Source organism: Hemiscyllium ocellatum, chromosome 12 (genome assembly GCF_020745735.1).
Source record: "Hemiscyllium ocellatum isolate sHemOce1 chromosome 12, sHemOce1.pat.X.cur, whole genome shotgun sequence".
NCBI lineage: Eukaryota > Metazoa > Chordata > Chondrichthyes > Orectolobiformes > Hemiscylliidae > Hemiscyllium > Hemiscyllium ocellatum.
Window position 1 is genome coordinate 22,379,473 of NC_083412.1, and position 18,133 is coordinate 22,397,605.

At 40.7% G+C, this 18,133-nt stretch overlaps 1 protein-coding gene across 9 annotated transcripts in view; it reads left to right on the forward strand.

Annotated features, from left to right (window-relative positions):
• The window catches only part of setdb2 (SET domain bifurcated histone lysine methyltransferase 2), a 92,823-nt gene that overhangs the window by 40,975 nt on the left and 33,715 nt on the right, over positions 1-18,133 (forward strand). For all 9 annotated transcript variants that reach the window (XM_060833387.1, XM_060833383.1, XM_060833382.1 and 6 more), the window contains 5 exons: positions 497-568; positions 2,324-2,429; positions 4,990-5,577; positions 9,585-9,686; positions 11,121-11,290. In XM_060833387.1, coding sequence (XP_060689370.1) covers positions 497-568; positions 2,324-2,429; positions 4,990-5,577; positions 9,585-9,686; positions 11,121-11,290 — 1,038 coding nt within the window. The remainder of the gene's footprint in view (positions 1-496; positions 569-2,323; positions 2,430-4,989; positions 5,578-9,584; positions 9,687-11,120; positions 11,291-18,133) is intronic.

The window sequence follows — 18,133 nt, forward strand, 5'->3', positions numbered from 1 at the left end:
TGTGAAATAATTTAGCTCGGTAAACAAAATTTCTGTTTAATTTTGCACCTTGAATTATGCTGCTTTGCGTTGTCATATGACATGTTTAGTTATCTATACTGTTGCTTAATCACAGATTGAAACTAATGGGTGTTCAGGTACCAGTTGCTGCAAATCTCCCAACTGGAAGTGTGCCTACAAATAACTAGCAATGAGGTTTGATGAGAAAGTATGATTTGAACTGTTTATTTCAAAACTTCTTTCTGTCTCCCTTAAAGTATTATGGCTAGCAAATTAAAATAGACTTTCAAAATTCAATTGTATTTTGTTTTGACCAGTTATAATCTCATAAATTGTGTTTGACATAAGCACTTCAATTTTTCCTGTCTTTTACCTAACACAGGTTTACTTAAATAGTTGTTGGGAAAGATGTCTGCTACACAAATATCTTTATTGAAGAGACTCTTCTGTTTATCTAAACTCATAGATTGTCTAAAAACCTGTTTACTTCTTGCAGAGTATTTAAAGGCTTTGATTTTAATTAACAAGGCTGGAATCCAAGACTCTTTGCTTTCATTTGATACATCAGGTAGGCTAAACATATTACTATTTTATTATACTTCATTGATATTAAATTGAGGACAGTATGAAAAGCCCAGTATATATTGTGGGAAGAGCAATAATTACTTGATAAGAGTGATAGAATTTCAGGGTGCGGCACGGTGGCTCGGTGGTTAGCACTGTTGCCTCACAGCACCAGGGTCCCGGGTTTGATTCTAACCTTTGATGACTGTCTGTATGGAGTTTGCACATTCTCCCCACGTCTGCGTGGGTTTCCTCCTGGTGCTCTGGTTTCCTCCCACAGTCCAAAGATGTGCAGATTAGGTGAATTGGCCATGCTTAAATTGTCAACTAGGTGCATTAGACAAAGGGAAAAGGGATTTGGCTGGGTTACTCTTCGGAGTTTCGGTGTGGACCTGTTGGGCCGAAAGGCCTGTTTCCACACTATAGAGAAGGCAGACATGCACACATGCACACACACCCAGTACCTTACCCTGCAACTGTAAAAGATCCAAAACCTGCTGGCACATCACTCCTCTCCCCTCCATTCAGGGCCCCAAACAGTCCTTCCAGGTGAGACAATGGTTCACCTGCATCTCTTGCAACTTAGTTTCCTGTATTCAGTGCTCCCGATGTGGTCTTCCCTTCATCTGTGAGACCAAACGTAAACTAAGGGCACGTGTCTCAGCCAGGCATGCAAGGGCTGACCTGACCTGCCAGTCACTGCCCATTTGAATTCCCCTTCCCAATCCTTCTTGGCCTCCTCCATTGCCACAGTGAGTCAGACCGCAAATTGGAGGAACATCACCTCATCTTCCATCTGGGCAGCCTACAGCCCAGAGGACTTAACATCGAGTTATTCAATTTCAAATAAACTCCCTTTTATTCCACTTACCGACTCTTCTTTCCAGCCACCAACCAGATTCATTCCTCCCATCGACCAACCAGAGAGTACCCTGTACCTATGTTCTTCTATCACTACCTCACCTTTCTGCCCACCCAAAATCCACCCCCATCCGCACCCCCAGTCCTGGAGGAGGGTTATACCTGAAACACTGACTTCTCCAGTGCTGATGCTGCCTGGCTTGCTGTGTTCTTCCAGCCTTCTGCTTGTCTACTTTGGATTCCAGCATCTGCAGTTTTTTAGCCTCTGTAATGAGTTCTGGGCAGAACTTTGCTAATTGTCCTGAGACTTTCTTGTTAAGGTGGCAAAAACACAACAAGAGTTTCTTGTGACAAACGTTTATCTACTCAACTGTACAGGCAATAAAAAATTTTTTGTAGTGTTGTCACTGTTGTCATACAGGAGAGCATTTTCGTACATGTTTTCACAAAAAAAAAGACATGATCAAGTAGTCTTTCTTTATAGTGATATAGGTTGAGAAATAAAATATTAGCTAGAACATTGGGCAGAGCTTTTCTGCTGTTAACCAAAATAGCATTATTGGATCTTTTACATCCACCTGAGAAAGCAGATGAAGATCTACTTTGCAGAACTCCTCAAGTTGAACTGAAGGGGCAACCTAAATAATATGCTAAAGTCTCTGGAATGAGAATCAGTGAGGCCCATACCCATAATCTCTCATTGTGTGTGTGCATACATGTACGCATGCAAAGGTAGTCAAAGATATTAAACATGAAACCTATCATGTATTTTATTAATGTGAAATAAATCTCTTGGCTGCGAGATCTAAAAGGCGTTTGCAAATTGCTGTCAAGTGCATGCCAATTGGAAATTCTTGGGTCAATATCCTTCATTAATACTGCATACCTTTATATATAGAAAATGAGGAACAATTTCAGCATGACAGTGAAGAGTTGGTATCAGAAAAGGTCATGATTTCTGAAGAGCAAGAAGCACAATCAGCACCAAGCAGTTCCCTGTGTATGTAAGTGTGCAATATGTATTTGAAATAGTAGGATTTCATATTTTTGATTACTTTGTGACTGACGGTAATATGGGTGCAAATTTATTTGCATGATATTTGTTGTTAATTGAAATTAGGAGCACTGTTTAAAAATTTGTTGTTCTTCCCCCATCTGTTCTGTTACTGATTTTGCTTCTGAGGCTTGATTAGTATGTCTGATTAATTGACTCAGCCTGAAGCCAATATTTAAATTGTACATTTGTTTTTATATTTCAGTTAGTCATATAAATTTTCTGTCTCTGTAAACTCGTAGCTGCCTCCTAACACTGAGTTGAATAATATGCAGTTTTCTCCTAAGAGATTCATTATACCATGTAATGCGTCAGTCATTGGTCTGATTAAAAAAGAATTGTTTCAACTAGCTTGATCCTTAAAAAAAAAGTCCTAATTGTTCCAAAGGAGGCACATATTGAGGTCAGTCACAAATGAACCAAGTTGGATGAAAGAGCTTTGCAGATTGGCAGTTTGTTGTGGAAATCTGACTGCTGGAAATTAAAATGACTTTTCTCCCCTCTCCAATGTACTTTTTGACACTATGGAGTGTGGTACATGCACCTGTATCAGGTTAAAAACAAAAAGGGGAAAAATTGGTATCTGCATTTCCTGTTTGAAAATAAGGTTGGCAATTTTATGCTTAATAAACTAAAAGATAAATGTCAGTGAGCTGTTAATTTCTTGCCAACTGATTAGTTTATTTTGTGGCATATGCAGAATTGGTTTATTTTCTTAATTTGATAATAGTTGGTGGGACCATGCATGGTCATGATAAAAATGTAGCATAGAGTGATGGAGTTTGAAACTGCAGCCTAATAATAAAGTAACAGTTTAAACTTTAATAATAACCCGAAAGAAATTCTAAGCATTAACAGCAGATAAATAAGAGCAGACTGCAGTGATTTGTATAAAATTGTTGAGGGCAGTTTAGTCTAGAGTACCATTTAAAGCTCAAACATCACCTTAGAACAAGATGTTTAGATTCAAGCTAGTAATAAGCAAGTGCAGGACTGATTTTTGGAAATCCTTATTCATTCATGTTGAATACATGTGCAATGTTTTTCCTACTGGCAGGAGATGCTAAAACTTGAGACACTTGGTTGATGTGGTACAGGAACTGTCAGTATGCATTAAATGTTAAGCTAAAGGAAATAAATAAAGAAGGTTTATAGTCGTATGACAGACTTCAAATCTCTATAAAATTAACAGTCTGCTAAACCCTTTAATTGTCGTCAGTGCTCTAATGTATGAAATCTTATACTGCAAGATCCCACAGTAAGCATTGTGATAATGATCAGACAATCATGTTAGCTGAGGGTTAAGTGTTGGCCCAGAGAATTTGAAGTAGGATTTGAACCAGCAGCCTTCTAACTTGAGATGCAAGCATGCAACCACTGAACGATGATTACACTAAATAATGTTGAATAGCGACGATCATTGACATTTGATCTTGCTTCTGTTTTCATCATCAAAAGTTCTCACTTTGAATAAAAATGACATAAAAGACTTACCAATCCTCTTTCATGAACTTGCACGGAAATCAGTGTATAAATTAAACCTTTGAACATTCCTGTCAAAACTGTAGCTGCCAAGTGAAAAGATGAGCACCTGTCTTGGATATGAGCAGTTGCAGTTTTGAGTTGTGTTCATTATTTGATGTGAAGGGTTGATATAGAGTTATAGAGATGTACAGCATGGAAACAGACCCTTCGGTCCAACCCGTCCATGCCGACCAGATATCCCAACCCACCTGCTAGCACCCGGCCCATATCCCTCCAAACCCTTCCTAATCTTATACCCATTCAAATGCCTCTTAAATGTTGCGATTGTACCAGCCTCCACCACTTCCTCTGGCAACTCATTCCATACACGTACCACCCTCTGCATGAAAAAGTTGCCCCTTAGATCTCTTTTATATCTTTCCCCTCTCACCCTAAACCTATGTCCTCTTGTTCTGGACTCCCAGATCCCAGGGAAAAGATTTTGTCTATTTACCCTATCCATGCCCCTCATAATTTTGTAAACCTCTATAAGGTCACCCCTCAGCCTCTGATGCTCCAGGGAAAACAGCCCCAGCCTGTTCAGCCTCTCCCTGTAGCTCACATCCTCCAACCCTGGCAACATCCTTGTAAATCTTTTCTGACATGTTTTGAACTCCAAGCATCTTCATAACACGGACCATCTCTCTTGCTTGATTCCCTTGTTATAAAATTATAAAGTATTGTGAGTAAACCCTACATTTATAAGTGAAAAATTGATGGTGACTACTAATGCAAGTACAGCACATTATGGATGAAAAAAGAGGCATGTCATAAGTCAAATGCATGTTAAATGTGATTTTAAAAGATGGAAAAATGGTGACTTGTGTACAGGACCATTATAGATAGTCTACTTTTCTAAAGTTGACAAGAAATAAATATTTTAGCTTGTAAAGCTACAAGTTAATGAAGAGGCAAAACAATTCTGAGATTTGTGTTTAAGAAATTATTGAATTTTATGAACATATTTATCCTATGTTTCTCTCCAGACAGACATCTGTGATTAAAAGTGTGGCTTCCTCCCCAACCTCTAAGGATAGACTCATCCAGCCTAACCCTCCCAATCAGTTGACCTTTCAACAGCACCAATGCAGTGGGTTGTGTATTGCAAGAGTCACACCTCCAACTCCTGATCATTTCAAAGGGGAAAATCCATTGAGAATTCCCATACTTTGTCAGTTTCAAAGACGACATGGGAAGTTGCATTGGGATACTGAGGTCATGGATCCTCCTCATGTCACTTACAAAGCTCCTTGTGGAAGAAGTTTGAGGAATTTCAAGGAGGTGCGTAATTACATTCTTGAAACCCAATGTGACTTTCTGCAATTGGACTTTTTCTCTTTCAACACTTATGTCCAGCTTTCACGGACAATTACTTGCAAGAACCCAGTTATGTATGAAGCCGACATAAGCCGTGGTATAGAACCTGTGCCAATCCCTCTGTATAATGCAATCGATGTCTCCAAACCACAGTATTTTAAATATAGAAAAGCACGGTTGCCTCGTGGATATCTTATTAGCAATTCAGCAGAGATGTTTCAACAGAAATGCAACTGTACAGATGGCTGCAGCGACAAGTTAGTATTTTTTTTGTGTTATGCTCTTGATGGGTAAATAACATTTCAACTGTTTTGACAATTGAGATTGCAATTGAACCTCATCATGCTGTACAAAGAATGACAATTAAAAAATAAGGTATGGTAGCAGAAGACCTTTGTTTCTCCAAAAGCAAAATGCTGCAGAAGGTCTAATTTTAAAATGCTAGAAATACCGAACTGGTCAAACAATACCTGTGGAAAGAGAACCAAATCACATAGTGAAAAATCATCATCCTTGAATGTTAATTCTGGTCTCCTGAGAAATGTTCCCTGACCTGCTTAGTACTTCAAACATTTAAAAAAAATTGATCCTGAAGTTATCTGAAAACAAAAGTTAATGTAGTCTTCCGGTTTGCAGACAGCAGGAATGCGATAAATATTCACATAATAGATAAGTGATGTTGGTTGAGACATAAATATTGGCCACGATGCTCTGAGAACTCCCTTGCTCTTCAAGTAGTGCTTAAAAATAACCTTGCATTTACCCCCATACATTTTAAGTCTCATCCAGGAAACTGCTCTTCCTATGATCCACGTCCTCAGCAGTTGGCTGCGTTATCTGCTGAGACCATATATTCAAGTTTCTGGAGTGGGACTTTAAGCCACAAGCTTATGTTTGGGTGAGAAATTTTGGTTTGGGTAACCTGACCTGAATGGATGGATATCAAGACTACCTCTGACGAATATCTTCAAATCTGCTGAATGTTAAAAGTGATGAACCGTTCAAAACCTGTTGGATAAATTCTCTCAAAGAGACTGTTAGCTCAGTTTGAAGGACACTGAACTTAGGGCAAATTATTCATTTGGTTATAATAAGCAGCAAAAAGCAGGGAATGACTGTAATTGGCAGAAAGTGACTATTATCTCATGAAGATCTTTGTTGGAGGTTCATTTGTTTACTCAATGTATTATAATGACATAGAAAGCCATATAACCAAATCTGATGATGAGACAAAGATAGTGAGTGAGGCCCCTTTCGGTCATGGCTTGCAGCTCGTTGTTCTGGCGTTCTGCTATCCTGAAGCAACATCGTTTGTGACTGAAGAGATTAATGCTGGAGTGTCAGTCCTGGTCGCAGAGGTCGCATCTGTATGTGGTCATTGATCTGCTAGAACTGCTGCATTCCTTCTTTCGTGCCCATTTGTCTGCTGCAGCGCTTGTCAGCTTCCTTTCCCCTGTATTGAGCTGTTGGTTTAGGGTGCTTCTCCATCTTGTGCAGTCAGCTGCGAGCACTCTGTAACGATATCAAGAGCTTTTATGTCTCTCATGCAGACAACCATGAAGTGCAGCTGGGGATGCCCAGTGGGTCTCTTCCTGGATGCAAACTCTCCATAGAGGATATTCTTTGGGATGCGGCCTTCCCCCATGCAGTGGACATGGCCCAGCCAGCGCACTCTCCGCTGCCTGAGCAGAGAGTACATGCTGTACAGACATAGGTGGCATTGTAATCAAGTGTAGATTGAAGTCTAAAGTTAAGAAGAGCTATTGATAATGTAAATGAATAGGTATAGCTAACAGTTGGATTTCACTGTGGGTAGATGTGAAGCTCTTCATTTAGGACTTTAAAGTATAGAATAGGGTACTTTGTTTAAATTGGTGAAAATTTGGAGCTGCAAAGAGACTGGGGTGGAGGGGTGGCGATCCAAGTACATAGATGTAATGAGCAGACACATCAAGTGTTCAGAAAGGATTATATAATGCTGGAGAACAGAATATAAGCTGGTGAAAGTTATAAATCAACAATACAAAGTCCTGTTTTAAATCACATCTGAATTAGTGTGAGCTATTGTATGGGCAGTTCTGACCAGTGGAAGGACATTTTAGTCTTGGAGAGAGTATGGCTGTAAAGTTACCAGAATGATACTTGGACTCCAAAGTTAAGTAGAGGAGAAATTACTCGAAGTAGGGTTGCATTGTTTGGGACTTTGAAGAAATCTTTTGATCAAAGCTCTCCAAATACAGGGGTCATACAACTTGCACAAAATCAACATTTCTTTATGAAAGGAAAATCATATTTGGCAAACTTACTAGAATCTTTTGAGGATGTAACTAGTAGAATAGATGAGGGAGAACACGGTGTATTTGGATTTTCAGGAAGCTTTTGGTAAAGTTCCACGTAAGTGGTTTGTGTGCAAAATCAAAGCCTGTTGGATTGTGGCAGTACAGTGTCAAGGTTTGAGAATTGGTAAGTAGATGGGAAATAAGTGTATGAATGAATAGGTCATTTTTGGGGTGAAATTCATTTACAAGTGAGGTATCACAGGGCACACTGCTTGTGCCCCAGCTATTCACATTATATGTCAGCAGTTTGAATTTCGGGAATCTGATCTAATATTTGCAAGTTTGCTGATGACACAAAACTATGCGGGATTGAGAATACTGTGGAAGGTTCAGGCTGATTTAGACAAGTTGAGTGAGTGGGCATCAACAGATTCTTGGAGGATTTGTCAAATAAGGAAAGATTGGATCAATTGAGCGTGAATTCACTGTAGGTCAAGAAGAATGAGAGAGGATCTAATTGAAACATGACATTTTAACAAAGTTAATTAGACAGGAGCAAGGATGATGTATCCCCTGTCCAGTGAATCTGGCACAAGGAGTCACGGATATGCAGTTGACCATTTTGCATTGAGATAATAAAGTTCTTTACTCAAGGTGGTGAATTTGGGGGATTCTCTACCACAGAAGGCTGTGGGGGTGAATCTAAGAAAGAGGTAAAATGGTTGCTAAAGGCTGAAAGTGTCCAGGGGTGTGGAGAGAGAACAGGTGTATGGAGTTGAAGTGGAGGATCAGTCATGATTGTGTTGAATGACAGAGCAGGCTCAATAGCCCCAATGACCTACCTAATGACTTTATTTTCGGTGTTTCTTTATAAGGTACATGGAGACTGTTTGCTTTTTTTTCCAGGAATGAGGACTGGACAGCATAGTTAAAAGGTCTTTAAGGAGTCAACTTAGGAAACATTTATTCACATTAAGGGTGGTAGAAGTGTGATATACGTTTTGCATATTTCATAAAAATCTGTTAAAATTATTTTTAATTTGTGAGCCAAAAATGATAGGGGATATGTGGTAAAGACAATTATGTTGAGTTGATCCACAAACGAGCCATGATCTCATTGAATAGTGGAACAGGCTACAGTGGTTTTAGAGTCGTACAGCAATAAACCCTTCAGTTCAGCTCGTCTATGCTGACCAAGTTGCCCCAAACTAAACGAGTCCCACTTCCCTGTGTTTATCCCATATCCCTCTAAACCATACCTCTTCATGTACTTATCCAGATGTCTTTTAAATGTTATAACTATACTTGCATCTACCACTTTCTGCAATAGTTCATTCCACACACGAACCACCCTCTGTGAAGAAGTTGCCCCTCAGGTCCCTTTTAAGTATTTCTCCACTCACCTTAAAAATATGCTCCCAAATTTTGAACTCCCCCACCTTTCCCACAAGGGAAGTGACCCTTTGCTATTCACCTTATCTGCGCCCCTCATGATTTTGTAAGCCTCTATGAGGTCACCCCTCAATCTCCGACAGTCCAGTGAATAAAAGTCCCAGCTTATCATTATGACTCAAATCCTCCAGTCTCAAGTGTAGCATCTTTTAGTCTGAACTCCCCAGTTTCATGGAGGCCACAATCTAATGTACTGTCCTTCATCCTGCCATTGCCTCCCAGGATATAGTTGTCAGTTACCAACTAATGATGAAAGAAAAGATTTCATTTTAGAATTGTAATTGCTTCCAACATTATTAACCACTATTTTTCTGACTTAGGCCTCATTTCTTCCCATCACAACACCTTTGTAGTTGTGTCTGTAATTATGTTGCGTGTTTCTATAGCAATCTGTCATTGAAATTTACCTGTATTGGATCACTTATGGAAATTATTGAACTAGAGAAATGAAAAACAGAAAGATTTCATCTGTCATTTATGAAATAGGTATTTAAGTTTTGTCTGCAGATATTAAAACATGGTGTGTTTGCAAGATCTAGGTGTGCCTGCCAACAACTGACAGCAAATGTCAACAAAAGAATTAAAGAGGCATCTGGGTATGAATATAAACGACTTCTACAATGTGCGCCTTCTGGGTGAGTTAATCAGGAACGATATTTTTTTTTTGTAATCTGTCTACCAAAGCTATTTAATCTTCTAATACATGTCCTCCAGCATTCAAGCCAGATTTACTTTGGATCGTTTTGTGCAATTCCTTGGTATATAGAAGGACTAGTGCAAAATTCTTATAGCATCTTCTTACCTGTAAGCACATTTAGAATAAAATTTCAGCATAATGGTGAAGAGGTTCTCACTTTGCTCTTTTCATATTTATACTGCTCAGAGATTAGACCCTCAACTGTGGGCGGCACGGTGGCACAGTGGTTAGCACTGCTGCCTCACAGCGCCTGTAGACCCGGGTTCAATTCCCGACTCAGGTGACTGACTGTGTGGAGTTTGCACGTTCTCCCCGTGTCTGCGTGGGTTTCCTCCAGGTGCTCTGGTTTCCTCCCACAGTCCAAAGATGTGCGGGTCAGGTGAATTGGCCAAGCTAAATTGCCCGTAGTGTTAGGTAAGGGGTAAATGTAGGGGTATGGGTGGGTTGCGCTTCGGCGGGTCGGTGTGGACTTGTTGGGCCAAAGGGCCTGTTTCCACACTGTAAGTCTAATCTAATCTAAATTTTTGACTTTTTTCTGATAGACAGTATGGGTATTCCCGGAGCGGATTGGTTGAACAGTCTATACTTAATTTGTGCAGAGATGACATTTTTCTCAGTGAAAGCACTGTCTGGGACAAGACACACACACATCCTAGGACAAGTGAAACAAAGATACACATGAGAATTCCTGGAGGCCTGGCATTCTAACCAGAACTCCATCAATAAACGCTGATTTAGACCCATCCATCTTTCCTTGAAAATAAAAAGAACCGGAAATGACATCACCCACCTTGAGAAGTCAAGACCTATAAATAGAGAAGCAGGACATACCACCAGTGCTTCACTGGAGACTGTCACTGATGTTACCTAGTCATGATGACGAAGCGTCTGAAAACAAACATTCCAGCTTAGTGAGCTAACTTACATCTGTAAATACTGATTCCTAGTACTCTGTTGTTTTTTTGTAATGATTGTATTGCCTGATGTTAAATATTACCTAACCGCAAGTGATTAGATTAGATTACCTACAGTGTGGAAACAGGCCCTTCAGCCCAACAAGTCCACACCGACCCACCGAAGCACAACCCACCCATACCCCTACACTTACCCCTTTACCTAACACCATGGACAATTTAGCATGGCCAATTCACCTAACCTGCACATCTTTGTGACTGTGGAAGGAAACCGGAGCACCCGGAGGAAACCCACTGGGAGAATGTGCAAACTCCACACAGTCAGTCGCCTGAGGCGGAAATTGAACCCGGGTCTCTGGCGCTGTGAGGCAGCAGTGCTAACCACTGTGCCACCGTGCTGCCTACTAAATTATAAAATGAAATACATTAAGTAGTAAAATCCATTATTTATCTTCCAGATTATATGAATGTAACAAATGGTGCAAATGCAATGAAAGATTGTGTGTGAACAGAGTTGTACAGCATGGCCTTAAAACCCGACTGCAGTTGTTTAAAACTAAAAGGAAAGGCTGGGGAGTTCGTTGCAGAGATGATATTGACAAAGGAACCTTTGTGTGTTGTTACGCAGGTAAGCCGAGAGCAAATTCTGACTCATCTGAATATGATGAATCTTTTCAGAATATGCCTTAACACCAGGCAGATGACAGTGATTTTTTTTCAGTTACTTCTAGAATTAGTCATTTTTAGACGCTCTATAGTTGCAACGTTTTACAAATTCCTTTATTCCAAACCATTTGAGATATCTCTCTTGTTATGTAGTGATGTTGTAATCTCGAATTGTGAAACTTGTCTCTAAGTTTAATATTTAAGAGTGTTTGCCCAAATAATGCTAATGCTATTATTAATCATTGTTATATATTGTTGGGACGGAAACCGTATGGTCTCGTCTCCACGTGTTCGTTGGAAGGAGAGATCAGACCGGCTAGAGTTTGGAGCAAAAAACACCGTTTATTACAGAATCAAGACTGGCAAACTATACAACGAATTCAAAAGCATGCAATTCGTTGGAGAAGGCGTTCTGTCTTTCCCTTCGGATCTGGTGCAGTTATACTTCGCGCTTCCTCGAGTTCCCGGTCAGGTTCCCCTCGTTCGGCTCTTTCATTGGTCGGTTCACCTGTCTGTGAATGGATTAGTGTCTCTATTGGCTGCCCCGAGATACCTGTCCAACTCCTGCTGTGCTGAACAATGGGTAGACATCCTGGGTTCGGCAGTTTCCGATCTTGTAAATTAAAAGTTTATTGTTTGGAAGGGTTTCCTCATTGCCATGCGTCTGGCTGTCTGGGCGTTCACAATAGTTCTCCATAGTTGAATATACAGATATTATCATTTAACATAGGACCCGAATGAGTTTGACGTCAGCGGAGGCATTAGCAAGTACTTTATCAATCAAGTGTAGTATCGGTGCGATTTACACTATCCGATAGTTACCGGTTTCCTTTATTAACAATGAGAGTGTAACAGGATGATCTGAAACTGACGGACATGTTCTAATCCCCCAGGAATGTGGCCCCAGGCAGACAGTCCTGCAGTGGCTGGGTTTACTTTACATGGCTGTGTTTTAGCTGGTATCTGACAGTGTCTGCTTTAATAATGGTGCTCCCCTCCCTAGCCCCAATGTAGGTACCCCGATAGCAGATTATCCCCAACAATATGCTGTGGTTATTCTGGAAGATATGTAAATGCTATGAAAAGGTTGAAGGTTTAATTAAAATAATGTGTAAAAATAAATTGGAATTTATTTTTGTCACAATTTTGTGCATAACTCTTATGCATTACAAAAGGTGAGTTGTAAATTGCTGAAATTATTTCAAGTATTTGCGTTGTATATATTCTGCGCTCATGATGAATTTGAGAGAAAAAGCATTAACTTAGTTCACATACAGGTCGTTCTCCTATAATGCAAGTTTCGTCAACTCAATTTGGCTGTAACATGATTGGTGAATTGGGAAGCATTTTTTTTAAAAAGCCAACTCTGTTGGCTATTATGCAATTCCATCCCCAGCACTAAATGTTGAGGTGTGCTGAGGACTGGACTCGCATTGACATAGCATGGTCACTTGGCTCATGGGCTTTGTGGTAGCGTGCTTCCTGAAAGGTACAGTGCTGTACTCCGTAATCTTCAGTCTTGTTTTTTGCAAATCTCACTGTGCTTTCCGTGCGTATGGAAGAACAAAGTTGCTTGAATGTCGAATGGAAGCATCCAGGTGCAAACATTGTGGGTGGTTACTGTACAAAGGCTATAAACTTGAACAGACGGTAGATGATATAAAGCGTTTTCAGCATAATGAAAAAGCATGTGATATTGTTCGTGCAACAGGAATAAAGGAGTCTGTGCTCCACACCATTAGAGACAATGTGGAAAGGATTAAAGCAAGTTACTTTGCTGGAGCAAGTCTGAGTGTTAGCAAGTCTATGAGATCACATATAGAGGAACTTGAGATGGAGCGGTTTCTAAGTGTGTGGATATAAGATCAATCGAAAAAGTGATCTGGGACCACCTTTCTCACCATAATTCAGAAAGCCTATCAATTTATGAGGACCTCCAGAAAGAAAAGCTGAACATCCTGCAGACGTGCCTGCCTTCTGTGCAAATGGTGGCAGGGTTGCTGGATTTAAGAGCCACCATGCTTTTCGTAATGTAAAGTTACATGACAAAGTTGCCAGTGCAGGTGATGAAAGGGTGCTGTCATTTCCTCCCGTGGTGAAAAAAATGATTGAGGAAGAAGGCTACGCCTTCGATTAAATCTTCAATTTGGATGAGACAAGTTTATACTGGAAGCGAATGCCATTCAGAACCTACATTTCTGAAAATGAAGGACTCGCCTCAGGTTTTAAGGTCGCAAAGGATCGTATGACTGTTGTTGGGTACCGATGCTAGTGAAGATTTTTAGCTTAAGCCTGTGTTGGTGTACCACTCTGCCAATCCACAAACCTTGAAAGATTACCTTAAGACCACTCTAGGTGTTTACTTCAGGTCAAACAAAAGAGGTTAAATGATGGGGCAAAGTTTTTCTGACCTTTATTGTTGATGCTTTTGTGGATATCTTTAGAAATTATTGCAGGAGAAAAAATTCAGAGCTCAAGATTCTCCTTATTCTGAACAACGCACCAAGCCACCCTCCCACCACTAGTGAGAGGTTGAAAACATCAAAGTGCTATTTCTACCTCTGAACACAACCTCTCATTCCATCCATGCACCAGAGTGCAATAACCGCTTTTAAAGCTGATTATTTAAGGCACACATTCAGGGGGATAATGAGGACAGCGTTCTTCAGTTTTGGAAGAGCGTTAAGAACGCTGTTCACATCCTTGTGGAGTCCTGGGGTGATGTCAGTAAGGACTAGTTGCATGCAGTTTGGCGGAAGCTTCTTCCAGATTTTCTTTATGATTTAAAAGGCATTGAACCGTCAGAGGAGTTTCCAGCAATGAAAGAACATTGTGTCGCTCTTGCAAAGCTATTTGGATTTGCAGAAGTGGAGTCTGAGGATGTCACGGAGCTGCTTAAGTCCCATTGTGAAGACTTCTCCATGGTTGACCAACAACAACTTGTTGCTGTGGGGGGAAATTGAAGTTCAAGATAAAGACAATGAAGTCCAGGATGCAGCACAATGAGAGCTTTCCACTTCTCTTTTGTCTTCTATCCTGACGGAAGCTGAGCAGCAGTTGAAGCTCTAAGAAGACAATGAGTACAATGCAGACCACAGGAGGATTGCAGTTCGTGACATAATGTCTTATCTGGCACGCTATGAACAGCTTCTCCGTGAAAGGCAAAAGATGACAAAGTCGCAAAAACTGGATGCTTTGCCTTTTTTTCAAGCCAACTCCCCAAGAAACAGTCTGAGGACAATGAAACACAACCATCCACTTCTCAACTAAATTTTTTTTGTCATAATCCTGCACCCAGAACTGCACCTGAAAGTGATGGTTGATGCTGATGATGACCCTCAACCTCTGTCTCAATACAGTGATGTAACTCAGCAATCTCAAAAACCCCTTCAAGTTACCTTCCAGTTTTTCAAGGTAAAGTGTTAAATTTTCAGGGCAAAGTCTTATTTCATCAAAATATATAATTTTAATATTTACTTAGACTGTGCTATCATTTGTGTTACGCTAACTACTATTTTTGGTACAGTTTTTACTGGTACTTGTAGCCCTAACCCTGTTTTTTCCACAAGCCCATTATTTCCATTGCACAATTTTCTATAATGCAAAGTTGTATGAGAACATAACGACCACATTACAGAAGAACAGACCATAATATTCTTTAAGGACTTAGGACTCAAAGTGCTCCATAGACCATGAGATGGAACCATATTTATAGTCAGGACTTTAGCAACTAAAGTCTGAGATGAATGACTCCACTCTGTTTTAATTATGTTAGCTGAGAACTCCCCGACATCTGCTTGAAATAGGATTTTGAAGTTCACTTTAGAGTGCAGAGAACCTTGGTTTAACAGTTTACCTGGAAGTTGGCATCTGCAAAAGTATACATTCCTTTAAGTTCTGCATTAAAGTATCTACCTAGTTAATAGCCTAGATTTTATAGTATGGTAATAGTGAAGCTGTTAGTGCTCACTTTTAGTAAATCAGTGAGCAATGTCTCATATCTGGAGTGAAAGAAGGATTTCAGGAAGCTATTGTAAGATTTATTCCGTTTCTGCTGTAGCTCACTCAAATTTGGCATTCAAACACATGAAAGGCCTGAAGTAGCAGCGTTTGATCACTAAGCATACCAGGAAAATTGAGACTTGTTTACTGCCAAACAACAACTTGTAGCCACTGAAAATTATTTTTTAACTTGGTGGAGTCTCAGATTTTAATAATTATTCAAGATTTAAGAAATTGGAGTATTTCCTTCACTTTTCTATTGTCTCTCATCTTTATCTCCATCTCTCTTTTAAGTGGGAGGCACAGTGGTTAGCACTACTGCCTCACAGTGCAAGAGAGGCAGTAGTGGGTTCAATTCCCACCTCTGGCGACTGATTGTGTGGAGTTTGCACATTCTCCCCCTGTCTGCGTGGGTTTCCTCCGGGTGCTCCAGTTTCCTCCCACATCCAAAAAATGTGCAGGTTTGGTGAATTGGCCTTGCTAAATTGCCCATAGTGTGAAGTGCAGGGGTAAATGTAGGGGAGTGGGTCTGGGTGGGTGCGCTTTGGCGGGTTAGTGTGGACTTGTTGGACTGAAGGGCCTGTTTCCACACTAAGTAATCTAATCTAAAAAGTCCAATTTTGTATTGTTTGCCCCCACTAATTGTTTTGTTTTTATTTGCAATTTGCACCAAATTAAATATTTTAAATTAGATTTTTTAAATTTATGTTCTCTGGATAAAACATTTGGGCTCCATCAATGGTCTGGAATGCAGGTATTTGGAGCCTAAAAGTACAAGCATTGACTGAAGTCCTAGTTTTTTTTTGACTCTGTTCCCAATGGTCATTTTAGGAGAAGCAGGTTAGGACCCCAAGGAATGTTGTCCACTCTAAACCAATTATGCTCCTGCAGAGGCAGTGATATTTCATGATGGGAAGCAGTTTAACTGTCTGGAGACCATTTCCCAGTAACAAGCTGAGGGCCCAACCCTCCAAGCAGGACTATAGGCTTTGGAACAGATGCAGCCACAGGTTGCCTTAAAGAGGGATTTACAACTCTACACAGTTCCAAACCTCTGTCTGTCTCATCCTCCCACCTCATTTACTTCCAGTGCCTCCTCAGTTACTTACTCAGGATAAGCACGTGACTCTGGCTGTCCAACTCAGCCAGATTGCTGCACTCATTGGGTAAGGGTTTCTTGGTAATTAATGCCCTGGTCAAACTCTTGGCAGGGGAGTGGGTAACAAAGCCAAATCCTGATCTTATTCCTAAAATCACAGTTCAGACCATTGTTCAGAAAGACCCATCAACTGTTGCACGAGACCCAATTTTGCTTGCCCTGATCAGACAGATACTGAGTTTAGTAACAATAAGCTAGGGGAAATAACTGAATCCAATAGACAGAACTAAGTGATCCCACATCTAGTTGTGAATGTCAATGGACAATTAAGTAACCAAAAAGAGGAGATGGTCCACAAATATCCCCATCCACAATAATTGAAAAGCATAGCAATTCCTTGCAAAAGGCAAAGCTGAAGCATTTACAACTAGCTTTAGCCAGAACTGCCAAATCAATGATTCCTTTTCACCTGGGGTTCCAGCATCACAGAACGAGCTGCATCTTCAAACAGTCTGTTTCTTTGAAGCTATGGCAATGCCATCCACTCCACAATACTGAAATTTAAACAGGTTTACCCTATGCTCAAACAGCAGCACAAATCCATCCTTGTCAATTACCTCAGTGTACACTTGACCATCAGCAAAATGATTGAAGGGGCCCTTGACAGTGCTATCAAATAGCATGGTCTCACCAGTAAACTGACCACTGGCATTCAGGTTGAGTTTTGCTTAGGGCACTCCTGACTTGATTACAGCTTTGGTCCAAACTAGGGCAAAATAGCTGGAGTTAAAGTAAGAATGACTGCCATTGATGTAAAGGCAACATTAGGCGGCGGCACGGTGGCACAGTGGTTAGCACTGCTGCCTCTCAGCGCCAGGGACCTGGGTTCAATTCCCGACTCAGGCGACTGACTGTGTGGAGTTTGCACGTTCTCCCTGTGTCTGTGTGGGTTTCCTCCGGGTGCTCCGGTTTCCTCCCACAGTCCAAAGATGTGCGGGTCAGGTAAATTGGCCATGCTAAATTGCCCGTAGTGTTAGGTAAGGGGTATATGTAGGGGTATGGGTGGGTTGTCGCTTCGGCAGGTCGGTGTGGACTTGTTGGGCCGAAGGGCCTGTTTCCACACTGTAAGTAATCTAGTCTAATCTAAGTTGGTTGAGTACTCCCAGAGACAGTACACGCAATCTCCCGTCAACAACCTTGGGATTACCATTGGCCAGAAACTTATCTGGGTCCACCATATAAATACTGTGGATCAGAGGCTGGCAAGAAGTAACTTCACCTTCTGACACCCCAAAACCTTTCTAAAGCACAATCGTATGACTGCTGTAATATTCTTTGCTTGCCTGAATGAGTGCTTCTTGAATAATGTTCAAGAAGCTGAATACTATTCTGGACTACGCAACATGTTTGATTGACACCACATCCATCCCTTCATCTCCCAATGTGCAGTAGCAGCTATGTAAACCATCCACAAGATGCAGCAACTCACCAAAGCTCTTGCAATTATCCTGTTTATTGTCCCAAAGTTTCCTTTTACGATCTTATTGAAAATAACTAAAACTCCTGCGATAGAGCCTTCAAATCCACAACTTCTACTGTCTAAGTGTGACTTCATTCTACAAGTTCTAACAACAGTTAGTGAAGTGGACTTTTTCCCTTCACTGATGCTGCCAGGCCTGCTGATTTTCTTCAGCATTTTGTGTT